The sequence below is a fragment of the Ranitomeya variabilis genome, chromosome 3, assembly GCF_051348905.1.
Source record: "Ranitomeya variabilis isolate aRanVar5 chromosome 3, aRanVar5.hap1, whole genome shotgun sequence".
Classification (NCBI taxonomy): domain Eukaryota; kingdom Metazoa; phylum Chordata; class Amphibia; order Anura; family Dendrobatidae; genus Ranitomeya; species Ranitomeya variabilis.
The window spans coordinates 10,610,363-10,623,614 of record NC_135234.1 but is presented as its reverse complement, the minus strand read 5'-3'; the positions used below and the strand labels follow the sequence as shown (position 1 = coordinate 10,623,614).

General features: G+C 48.8%; 1 protein-coding gene across 2 annotated transcripts in view; it reads left to right on the top strand.

Annotated features, from left to right (window-relative positions):
- Positions 1–12,954, top strand: part of FSTL1 (follistatin like 1) — a 44,738-nt gene extending 31,784 nt beyond the window's left edge. For both annotated transcript variants that reach the window (XM_077293630.1, XM_077293628.1), the window contains 3 exons: positions 6,614–6,724; positions 6,923–6,984; positions 11,877–12,954. In XM_077293630.1, coding sequence (XP_077149745.1) covers positions 6,614–6,724; positions 6,923–6,984; positions 11,877–11,921 — 218 coding nt within the window. In that variant the 3' untranslated portion in view covers positions 11,922–12,954. The remainder of the gene's footprint in view (positions 1–6,613; positions 6,725–6,922; positions 6,985–11,876) is intronic.
- The last annotated feature ends 298 nt before the right edge of the window (positions 12,955–13,252 follow it).

Below are 13,252 nucleotides of genomic sequence, written 5' to 3'. Positions count from 1 at the left end.
TATACCAAGGAAGGTGACGGGCACAAGGGGGCATTCTTTGCGTCTGGAGGAGAGAAGGTTTTTCCACCAACATAGAAGAGGATTCTTTACTGTTAGGGCAGTGAGAATCTGGAATTGCTTGCCTGAGGAGGTGGTGATGGCGAACTCAGTTGAGGGGTTCAAGAGAGGCCTGGATGTCTTCCTGGAGCAGAACAATATTGTATCATACAATTATTAGGTTCTGTAGAAGGACGTAGATCTGGGGATTTATTATGATGGAATATAGGCTGAACTGGATGGACAAATGTCTTTTTTCGGCCTTACTAACTATGTAACTATGTAACTAAGTATCGGCCGATACTTGCGGTATCGGAATGCTCAACACTATGTGTGACGGCTGCCAATCATAAAAATCCGCTAAAAAACCCGCTATAAAAGTAAATCAAACCCCCCTTCATGACCCCCTTAGTTAGGGAAAGATAATAAAATTAAAAAAATGTATTTCCATTTTCGGGTTAGGGTTGGGGCTAGGGTTATGGTTGGGGCTAAAGTTAGGGTTACGGTTGGGGCTAAAGATTGGTTTAGGGTTGGGGCTACAGTTAGGGTTAGGGCTACAGTTAGGGTTGGGGCTAAAGTTAGGGTTGGGGCTAAAGTTAGGGCTACAGTTAGGGTTGGGACTAAATTTAGGGTTTGGATTACACTTACAGTTGGGATTAGGGTTAGGGGTGTGTCAGGGTTAGGCGTGTGGTTAGGGTTATGGTTGGGATTAGGGTTAGGGGTGTGTTGGAGTTAGGGGTGTGGTTAGGGATGGGATTAGGGTTAGGAGTGTGTTGGTGTTAGGGGTGTGGTTGGGATTAGGGTTAGGGGTGTGTTTGGGTTAGGGTTTCAATTACAATTGGGGAGTTTCCACTGTCCAGGCACATCAGGGGCTCTCCAAACGCAGCATGGTGTCCAATCTCAATTCCAGCCAATTCTGCGTTGAAAAAGTAAAACAGTGCTCCTTCCCTTCCGAGCTCTCCCGTGTGCCCAAACGGGTTTACCCCAACATATGTGGTATCAGCGTACTCAGGACACATTGGACAACAACTTTTGGGGTCCAATTTCTCTTGTTAGCCTTGGGAAAATAGAAATTTGGGGGGCTAAAAAAAACATTTTTGTGGGAAAAAAATGATTTTTTATTTTCACGGCTCTGCGTTATAAACTGTAGTGAAACACTTGGGGGTTCAAAGTTCTCACAACACATCTGGGTAAGTTCCTTGGGGGGTCTAGTTTCCTATATGGGGTCACTTGTGGGGGTTTCTACTGTTTAGGTACATCAGGGGCTCTGCAAATGCAGCGTGACGCCTGAAGACCAATCCATCTAAGTCTGCATTCCAAATGGCGCTCCTTCCCTTTCGAGCTCTGCCATGCGCCCAAACGGTGGTTCCCCCCAGCATACGGGGTATCAGCGTACTCAGGACAAATTGGACAACAACTTTTGGGGTCCAATTTCTCCTGCTACCCTTGGGAAAATACAAAACTGGGGGCTAAAAAATAATTTTTGTGGAAAAAAAAAAGAATTTTTATTTTCACGTCTCTGCGTTATAAACTGTATTGTAACACTTGGAGGTTCAAAGCTCTCACACCACATCTAGATAAGTTCCTTAGGGGGTCTACTTTCCAAAATGGTGTCACTTTTGGGGGGTTTCAATGTTTAGGTACATCAGTGGCTCTCCAAACGCAACATGGCGTCCCATCTCAATTCCAGTCAATTTTGCGTTAAAGTCAAACGGCGCTCCTTCCCTTCCCAGCTCTGCCATGCGCCCAAACAGTAGTTTTCCCCCACATATGGGATATCGGCGTACTCAGGACAAATTGCCCAACAACTTGTGTGGTCCACTTTCTTCTCTTACCCTTGGGAAAAAAAAAATTGGGGGCGAAAAGATCATTTTTGTGAAAAAATATGATTTTTTATTTTTACGGCTCTGCATTATAAACTTCTGTGAAGTACTTGGTGGGTCAAAGTGCTCACCACACATCTAGATAAGTTCCTTAGGGGGTCTACTTTCCAAAATGGTGTCACTTGTGGGGGGTTTCAATGTTTATGCACATCAGTGGCTCTCCAAACGCAACATGGCGTCCCATCTCAATTCCAGTCAATTTTGCATTGAAAAGTCAAAAGGCGCTCCTTCCCTTCCGAGCTCTGCCATGCGCCCAAACAGTGGGTTACCCCCACATATGGGGTATCGGCATACTCAGGACAAATTGCAAAACAACTTTTGGGGTCCATTTTCTCCTGTTACCCTTGGTAAAATAAAACAAATTGGAGCTGAAGTATATTTTTTGTGAAAAAAAGTTAAATTTTTTTTTTTTTTTTTTTTTAAACATTCCAAGAATTCCTGTGAAACACCTGAAGGGTTAATAAACTTCTTGAATGTGGTTTTGAGCAGCTTGAGGGGTGCAGTTTTTAGAATGGTGTCACACTTGGTTATTTTCTATCATATAGACCCCTCAAAGTGACTTCAAATGTGATGTGGTCCCTAAAAAAAAAAATGGTGTTCTAAAAATGAGAAATTTCTGGTCAACTTTTAACCCTTATAACTCCCTAACAAAAAAAATTTTGGTTCCAAAATTGTGCTGATGTAAAGTAGACATGTGGGAAATGTTACTTAAGTAATTTTGTGACATATCTCTGTGATTTAAGGGCATAAAAATTCAACGTTGGAAAATTGCGAAATTTTCAAAATTTTTGTCAAATTTCCATTTTTTTCATAAATAAATGCAGGTAATATCAAATAAATTTTACCACTATCATGAAGTACAATATGTCACAAGAAAACAGTGTCAGAATCACCGGGATCTGTTGAAGAGTTCCAGCGTTATAACCTCATAAAGGGACAGTGGCCAGAATTGTAAAAAATTGGCCCGGTCATTAACGTGCAAGGGGTTAACCGCAGATTTGGGACAGTTTTTGGTGGTCTTGACCTTGCTTATTTTGGGCACACTAACCCCACGGGTCATCCTGTCACCTAAGTATCTGCTTTCGGGCCCCTGGTACCGTTTCCTCTGTACCCTTACCCGTGCCTCAGTGACTATATCATGCTGAAACGCCGCGGACTGCGCCAGCAATTCCAAGCATATGTCTGTATTACGTCGCACCCGAACCTGAGCCTCCCAACACTGCGGTCTAGCGAGCGCTCTAATTTACCCTGGACCCATCCTTGACTGGTGCCAGAGGGTTCCACGTGCGCACATCCCCAGTCGCCTCCACGACCATACACTCCCGGCTCTTCTCATGCCTGCGACTTTTATATCTGCGTCTCCATGTGGGACCCTGGATCTGAGCTGTCCCGACCTTACCTGGGAACACCTCCAGCTTGGGGTTCAGTGGGGTCCCCACGACCTCTACTGCCATAACCTCTAGAGTGAGCCTATCAGGGTTACATTCTATACCTAAATTGGCGACCCCTGTGGCAGACATCTTAGCGTCTTCGGGTTCTATGTCCGAAACAACATCTTCAGTTTCTCCTGCCATTACCTGTAGGGGAGCCTATCGGGATTACACTCTGTCCCTAGGTTGGCGACCCCTATGGCAGGTATCTCAATATCTTTGGGTTCTGCACCTGGTACAACCTTTTCCGTGAGAGGGTTAATCCTGGTCTCCCACAGGGACCAAAACAGGGGCAAATCTCTCCCCAACACAGCCCCATATGGAAGGGTCTTTGCCACTCCCACCACATGTTTAATGTCCCCACATGGTGTGGAAAAATTAACCTTGGCGGTCGGGTACTCACGGATTTCCCTGCGGATACCCATCACCACCAATTTCGGTCCTTTGGGGTTGTCCCTGTCAACAAGAGACCTATGGACCAAAGTCACATTACCCTTCTTGACCAGGAGAGCCTCTGTTCAGTATCCATTCACAAGTACCTGGCACAATCGCGGTTCACTGCCCGCTGTGCCCGTAGTGATGATACAGACTGGCTAGGCACACATAGACTCATGGCAAGTGTTACCGCAGTCCATGGGCTTAGATGTCACCGAACAGTTACCAGCCCCTTACCCGGGCTCTGGTGCCACATCCTGAGTGGATTTATACTGCTCAATCAACTCTATCAGTAGTTCCAGGGTGCCTAGGTCCCTCAGGCCGACCCAACGCTGCATGGCGGCCGGCAGAGCCCTCGCCATCCGGTCAGCCACGATTCTCTCCATCATGTCATACGGAGAACAGAACTCAGGCTGGAGCCACTCCTCCACCAACTGCCATAAGTAATTTGCCTGAGACCTGGCGGATCGAGACTACATAGGACCACTGGTACACCCAATGATCGCCCTTTACCTTTGGGGTCTTTTCATGCCTCTGCTGATCGCCCTTCATCTTAGGGGTCTCCTCTTTACAACGCTGAAGCTCTTCTTGCTGCAACTGCAGCTCCTGCTGCTGCAACTGCCGCTCTTGCTGCTGCAGAACCTCTTTCTGCGAATGCTGAAACTGCAGCGCCTCTTGTTGAAGCCTTTGCTGATTGAGCACAACCTGCTCCAAAAGTTCCTTCATTTCTCCAGCAGACTTGCACAACATTCGACAGTTCTCTGGGGTATGCCTTAATTCCCACGGCCCGCATTCTCCACCATATGTGATGCAGCGGTAGCACCGTACGCAGTGAAACGGCAGTGACCCAAGCAAGTTCAAAACAAAACGTACCTTTAATGTGTTACTTCGCACAGTCTATTAGAATACATAGTACACGGCTTTAGTTTGCAGTCCCTAAACAGGCTGGACTTCCCTTTGTCCAGTTTCCCTGGGCGACCGCACGCCAATACCAAGTCTCTTTACTCACGCAGTGCACAGCACGCTGTATCCTCCGGATCGCAGTCGGGAAAACAAGACCGTCCGAGATGCAGGGTGTCAGTCGCTTTGGTTTCTCTTGCCCCTGTGTTGCCTCACACAGGGAGTGCTCTGCAGACAACTGCTCTGTCTGCTTCCCAGACCAACACTCACACATCCCCGTATACTGCAGGGCTTTTAATCAGTCACTGCTTCACCATTCTAATCATAACTACACATGTGACTGCAATATGCCCTCATGGCCTCACTACGCCTTTGTGCGCATTCTGCTGAGCACAAAATGCGCCCCTAGCTGTAACAGGGTTCACTGCCACACACTCCATATGACCGCGGTATATTCTCCCTATGACCGCGGTATATTCTCCCTATGGCTGCAGTATATTCACTCCGTAACTGCGGTATATTCTCCCTATGGCTGCAGTATATTCACTCCGTAGCTGCGGTAAATTCCCCTTATTACTGCGGTATAGTCTCCCTATGACTGCAGTATTTTCATGCAATGATTGCGGTATATTCTCCCTATGACTGCAGTATATTCACTCCGTAACTGCGGTATATTCTCCATATAGCTGTGGTATATTCTCCCTATGACTGCGGTTTTTTCTCTCTATAACTTCGGTATATTCCCCTTATTACTGCGGTATATCCACGCCATGATTGCGGTATATTCTCCCTATGACTGCAGTATATTCACTCCGTAACTGCGGTAAATTCTCCATATAGCTGTGGTATGTTCTCCCTATGACTGTGGTATATTCCCCTTATGACTGCGGTATATTCACGCCATGATTGCGGTATATTCTCCCTATGACTGCAGTATATTCACTCCATAACTGCGGTATATTCTCCATATAGCTGTGGTATATTCACTCTATGATTGCGTTATTTTCAATCCATAACTGCTGTATATTTTCCCTATGATTGCGGTATATTCTCCATATAGCTGTGGTATATTCTCCCTATGATTGCGGTATATTCTCCATATAGCTGTGGTATATTCTCCCTATGACTGCAGTATATTCCCCTTATGACTGCGTTATTTTCACTCCATAACTGCGGTATATTTTCCCTATGATTGCGGTATATTTTCCCTATGATTGCGGTATATTCTCCATATAGCTGTGGTATATTCTCCCTATGACTGCAGTATATTCTCCCTATGATTGCGGTATATTCTCCATATAGCTGTGGTATATTCTCCCTATGACTGCAGTATATTCCCCTTATGACTGCGGTATATTCCCTCTATGACTGCGTTATTTTCACTCCATAACTGCGGTATATTTTCCCTATGATTGCGGTATATTCTCCCTATGATTGCGGTATATTCTCCATATAGCTGTGGTATATTCTCCCTATGACTGCAATATATTCCCCTTATGACTGCGGTATATTCCCTCTATGACTGCGTTATTTTCACTCCATAACTGCGGTATATTTTCCCTATGATTGCGGTATATTCTCCATATAGTTGTGGTATATTCTCCCTATGATTGCGTTATTTTCACTCCATAACTGCGGTATATTTTCCCTATGATTGCGGTATATTCTCCATATAGTTGTGGTATATTCACTCTATGATTGCGTTATTTTCACTCCATAACTGCGGTATATTTTCCCTATGATTGCGGTATATTCTCCATATAGTTGTGGTATATTCTCCCTATGATTGCGGTATATTCTCCATATAGCTGTGGTATATTCTCCCTATGACTGCAGTATATTCCCCTTATGACTGCGGTATATTCCCCCTATGACTGCGGTATTTTCACTCCATAACTGCGGTACATTCACGCTATATCTGCTCCGCAGAGTGTGCCCTGGAGGATGAGACTTACGAGGACGGAGCAGAGACACAAGTCCAGTGCAACCGCTGCGTCTGCGCCTGTGGGAACTGGGTGTGCACCGCCATGTCATGTGAAGGTAAGCGATGTGGAGCGCAGTGACGGAACGGACATCTCCCCGAATCTCCGCCGTATCACAGACACGCATTGGTTGTGGACGTGTGTGATGAGCGCGGCGCTGTGCACGATGTGGCGGTTCACGTGCTGCTGTTTGTGTCATGGCTGCGCTCTGCAGGTCTGATCCTCGGCTCTGCTCATAATTACTGTCTTTGTCCAGGTAAAGACGGACAAAACGAGGGAGACATGAGCCGATACGTGGACGAGCTGAGGAAGCACCAGGTACGCAGGCCGGCTTGCACAGTAATGCACTCACTGATATGTGTACACGGGCTGACAGATACATATATACTCCCTGCCCTGCAGCTCATGCACACCCGGCCCCCCATACTGCCCCCTCTCTTGATCATTGAGTCGTGTTTATTGGACCCTTTTTCCGCGCACTCGTTTATCAGAACAGCCCGACAGGCGGCTCTGGAGAAGTGAAAGCTGAGCTCTGATTGGTTAACCCCTAGTACTGTGCTTGTTATCCAATAACAACCAATCAGAGCTCCGCTATTATTTTTTCATCTGCTCAGGAGAAATGAAAGCTGCGCTGTGATTGGTTGCTATGGACTGTTCTGGGAGATGAGGCCCAGTGTCTCGTATTCACTCACCTCGATGGTCGGCCATTAGGCCATGATTAGTTTGTTTCACAATAAGATAAATGTTCCCGAGTCAGCTCTGCGTCATGTGTGGAGTTATAAGTGAAAAGTGTCAAGAAAATACCAAAATGCATGGAGGTGATGGGAACCTCTGATCAACGAATCCAGGACTCTCAAACCTGAGATCAGGAACCGTCTCATGATGTATCGGCTTATTCCGAACATTGAAAGTGATAAACTGTTCACAGGAAAGTAGAAAAGGTTCTGATCATGGGGGTCCTCCTCTGAGACCACGTTCTGATCATGGGGGTCCTCCTCTGAGACCACGTTCTGATCATGTGGGTCCTCCTCTGAGACCACGTTCTGATAATGGGGGTCCTCCGCTGAGACCACGTTCTGATAATGGGGGTCCTCCTCTGAGACCACATTGTGATCATGGGGGTCCTCCTCTGAGACCACGTTCTGATCATGGGGGTCCTCCTCTGAGACCACATTCTGATCATGGGGGTCCTCCTCTGAGACCACGTTCTGATCATGGGGGTCCTCCGCTGAGACCACGTTCTGATCATGGGGGTCCTCCGCTGAGACCACGTTCTGATCATGGGGGTCCTCCGCTGAGACCACGTTCTGATCATGGGGGTCCTCCGCTGAGACCACGTTCTGATCATGGGGGTCCTCCTCTGAGACCACGTTCTGACCATGGGGGTCCTCCTCTGAGACCACGTTCTGATCATGTGGGTCCTCCTCTGAGACCACGTTCTGATCATGTGGGTCCTCCTCTGAGACCACGTTCTGATCATGGGGGTCCTCCTCTGAGACCACGTTCTGATCATGGGGGTCCTCCTCTGAGACCATGTTCTGATCATGGGGGTCCTCCTCTGAGACCATGTTCTGATCATGGGGGTCCTCCTCTGAGACCATGTTCTGATCATTGGGGTCCTCCGCTGACACCACCCACGTTCTGATCATGGGGATCCCATGTCTGTGAGACTGCAGAAGATGGACGAGCAGTGTACTGACCTGGTTTCTCCATCAGTCCTATAGACAATGAATGCAGGGTGCCGCCACGTGTCGGGGATCACTCCAGCCAGCCGGGTATTAGCAGCCTTATTCTCAGGATCTGGGGGGAGCAGCAGGGCGTACAGTCACTGGACAGGGCATTGTCATGACTGTTGTCGGATATTCCGAGGCAAAGGGTTCCTTCCTTTTCCCTAGTACTAAGGGTGCCCTACCTGTCCCTGCTCCACCGATTACTTCTAATGGTGAAGATACCGGGGCCAGGTACCTTGCTAAATTCCTGAATTCGCCCTCAGTCAGTTTCCTCTCCCACCCAGGGGAGTGGGGAGTAATAGTGTGTGAGAATACACCAAGCAGATTAATAGGGACTATGTACATGAATAAAGGAAAATTCCAGACCTACAAATATGCACTCTCAAGCAACAGAGCCGAACACTGGAGAGTGAAGGAAGGAAAAAAATAAATGGGAAAGGATTAGAAAATGCACATAACTGAATAACCAAGCAACAGTGTCACAATTCGACTGGTGAGTGACCTGGGACCAGGGGCCCCTTCTCTGGCCCTAACACTAGGGGGCACCCTAACTCGCCCTGTTCCTCAGGATACTTCAGATGGCGAAGACGCTGCGGCCTCCGTCCTTGCCCTGTCTCCTAGATTAGCCCTTCATCTGTCCCCTTCCCCCACCCTGGGAAGAGGGAACGCTACTGTGCACCGCAGTACACCAACCCGACAGACGGGGACAGAGACAAGGGGAAACTGAAAACTCCACACACAAAATATACTCTCACAAATAACAGAGGTATTCACCAGGGTGTGTAGGGAGGGGAACGAAGCAAAACAGGGAAGGATAAGGAATTACCAGGCGTACAAACCAGACAACAGTCGCTAATCAACTCCTCCAGCTCTCCTTCACAAGACCAACTTCTCCCAATCCTACGTCTTTCAGCAATTGCTAACTCAGACAAGGACTTGGTAATCGAGCCCAGATTTTATAGGGGAAAGGAGTGGCTAACCGAGCACAGCTGAATGCAGAAATTTCCAACATGGCCAATTAACCCCTGTCCTGATGAAAGAAATACGTTTAATACACTGGAGAAGTGCTTCTCCTCAGCGTCGGAGTAGGAGCCATCAGACGCTGCGGTCTTCTGGGTCCGCTCCATTGCGGTAACTCCGTGACAAACAGTCTTTAGATGAACAGTACAAATACCAAGTCAAACAACCAACTACTCCAGCTACAGAGCCAGGCAGCATGAAACTAACACTGGCCTCCATGAAAGTCAGAGGCAAATATATATAGGAGAGGGGAGTGGCCAACACTGAACAGCTGAGACATCCAAGCAGGAAAGCTCCAGGAGCTCTCCACTGAACCAATTAACCTCTGTAATTCTAAAAGAAACCTGCACTGATTAATTATGATGGTGAGGTTCTAATCGGTGCAGGAGTATGTGAAATCAGACCGTGTGGTTTTTCTGGTTCCTCTGTCGCTGTAAACCTGTGACAGATGTACTGTACATCCATTGGAAGGATTGTACAATTATTAGAGATAATATTTACCTTCTGATTACTCCTACGTAGCATAAATGAGTACACCCACTCCTGTATTTCTTATGGACAGTGCTCAGCATAAATTAGTACACCCCCTGAAAAGTAAGATTTAATCCATATTTCACTGGACACCAGAACAATTTCTAATATGCTTGACAATTCTACGTTCCATTGAACATTTTCACCCTTAACAGGACAGTGAGGTTATAATATAACTCTACAAAAGCTTCGGTTTTGCTCAAATTAGTTGATGCAGAAATGAGTACACCCCCATCAGTAACTCCTCCATCTAGTATCGTGTGTGACCTCCATGATGTGTGAGGAGGCGCCAAGTCTTCTGGGCCTGGAAGGAACAAGGTGGCGACATACTCCAACATTCTGCTTTGTCCATTCTTGGCCCCTGAGTCACTGTCACTTGTTCTTCTCCAGAAATGTAGATGTGAGTTTTGTATCATTATCATGTTGGAGAAGTGCCGTCTACCGAGGGCCGGAGTGATGGCGACATCTTCTCTGTCACTATAGAGCAGCACACCAGTGACTTCATGAACCCATCAAAGACACCAGCAGCTCATGTGCCCCCCCCCCCCCCCGACACCAGCAGCTCATGTGCCCCCGACACCAGCAGCTCCTGTGCCCCCCCGATACCAGCAGCTCATGTGCCCCCCCCCCCGACACCAGCAGCTCATGTGCCCCCGACACCAGCAGCTCATGTGCCCCCCCGATACCAGCAGCTCATGCGCCCCCGACACCGGCAGCTCCTGTTCCCCCGATACCAGCACTCATGTGGCCCCTCTGACCCCAGCAGCTCATGTGCCCCCCCCTCCGGCACCAAAAATTCATGTGCCCCCTGATTCTGAGCACTGATATACACATTGTACCCAGGATAGTCTCTGATCCTCGCATCCTAGATGGCAGTAGAGCGGAAGCGGATCTGCACCTAAACAGAGCTGCCCTGCAGCGCAGCAGTGGGGCTACCACAGGTGGCAGCAGAATAGTCAAGCAAGCTGGGTCAGACTGTAGCGCAGTACCAAAGGAATAAGCAAACTCGCGGTTAGAGACAGGCCAGGGGATCCGTAACGGTCAGGAGAGGATAAGCCAAAAGAAAAAGGACAGAAACAGGTCAGGATACAAGCCAAGTCAAAACCAGGGAGTCTGCACACCAAAGGAAAACACTTAGTCAAAACAGGACAGGGGAAAACGGAGACACGGGTGCAGACAGCAAACGCAGCAGGACCAATCAGAGTCAGCTACAGCAGTCCTAGGCAAAAACTATAACTGACATGGTCTGCAGGACACAGCAGGGAAAAATAGCCAACCTGAGACCAGACTGCGGCTGAGAAAGTTAAGCCCTGTCATGACCAGACCGGAAAAAGGGGAAACAGGACTCAAAACAAGGTCTGGATCATGACACACATGGGGGAGTGTACTCAGACCCTGTCCAATCTCTAACCTTCGCAGTGCTTGTATACCCAGGGGGGGCGTACTAAGTCCCTGTCCAGTCTCTGACCCTCGCAGTCCTTGTACTCAGTCCCTGTCCAGTCTCTGACCCTTGCAGTCCTTGTACTCTGACCCTCGCAGTCATTGTACTCAGTCCCTGTCCAGTCTCTGACCCTCGCAGTCCTTGTACTCTGACCCTCGCAGTCATTGTACTCAGTCCCAGTCCAGTCTCTGACCCTCGCAGTCCTTGTACTCAGTCCCTGTTCAGTCTCTGACCATCGCAGTCATTGTACTCAGTCCCAGTCCAGTCTCTGACCCTCTCAGTCCTTGTACTCGGTCCCAGTCCAGTCTCTGACCCTCGCAGTCCCTGTCCAGTCTCTGACCCTCGCAGTCCTTATACTCAGTCCCTGTCCAGTCTCTGACCCTCGCAGTCCCTGTCCAGACTCTGACCCTGGCAGTCCTAGTACACAGTGTTCTGACCCTTCCTCCCTCTATATATAATTTACTGACTGCTCTTTTTTTCTCGTACAGGAGACGGCTGAGAGGTCCAGTAAAGTCAGCAGTAAGGACATCTGAGGTGGTGCGCAGACTCCCTCCGCCCTCGGCCGCGCCGCTTCCATTCCTGATCTGTAGGGACGGGCAGGAGAATCACTTTAGCGTTTATCAATGAGAAATAAATAAATCAACCTTATGTAGGGCGCAAAGAAAAGCGTGGGGGGGCTTGTGGTCGGACCCCTCACTGCCAAACTCTCCAGATACCTAGCAGCTTCCTTACGACATCCCCTGATGGCGGGCAATATGGCGCTCGGCTCCCTGCGGCCCATCGTGCCTCCACAGTATGGCGGCTGCTGAGTGCCCTATTGCCTCTTCCTATAGTAATACTGTACCCTCGAGCTCATAGGAGGAGGTGTGTGCGAAGGCGTGAGGGGCGGGGTGGCACAGGGGTCCGGGTGGCCCGGTGTATGGCCTGGCTGCAGTTCTTACCCAGGACGCAGCGGAGCGCCCCCTTTGGGGCGGTGGATTCTGGATACATCGCCTTCTGACCGTTCTAAGTGCAGACACTTTGCCAAAGTCCCGGATAATTTAGAATGACCCTTCCCGAGCCCGGTTAACCGCTTCCTCCTGAGGTCTGGCCCCGCCGTCGGACCCCCTTTAAGGTGCTATGATTTGGGGGACCTGCGTCCTCGTCGTGTGTTATTGATATGTAGTGTGTAATTGTAGACGTAGACCCAACCGCTCCCGGCTCCGCGCTGTGGTCGTCACGCTTCGCTCTGCTTCCTGCAACGTACAATCATATACCTGCGCCTGGCAGGGTCTCAGCCGGGGGGAGGGCAGCTCTAATCTGGGGGGCTCCATGTTCTGTGACAGCACTGTAACCAGGGAGTGCCTCGGTGTGATTCCTCGGACCCCCGCGGCCAGTCCTCTGTACACGGCCCCATCATTCAGCCCCCCAGATACCTGCACACATATAGGTAATCCTCGCATTCCGCTGCCCAGGATCCGCTCCGCTGCCGGCGCTGCCTTCTCTGCATATACTTCACCCCATATTTGTTTTTATAATGGGATTTTTTTATTCTGTAACAACCAAATAAAAAACTAGTAAAATATCCGCACGTGTTGTGACTTTCATGGTGACCATCGGAGCGAGAACTGTGCCAGCAGCACAGAGGATTTCAGAAGAATAACATGCAGAGATTGTGGAAGCAGCAGGGCCCTCACAGCAGCACAGAGGATTTCAGAAGAATAACATGCAGAGACTGTGGAAGCAGCAGGGCCCTCACAGCAGCACAGAGGATTTCAGAAGAATAACATGCAGAGACTGTGGAAGCAGCAGGGTCCTCACAGCAGCGCAGAGTATTTCAGAAGAATAACATGCAGAGACTGTGGAAGCAGCAGGGCCCTCACAG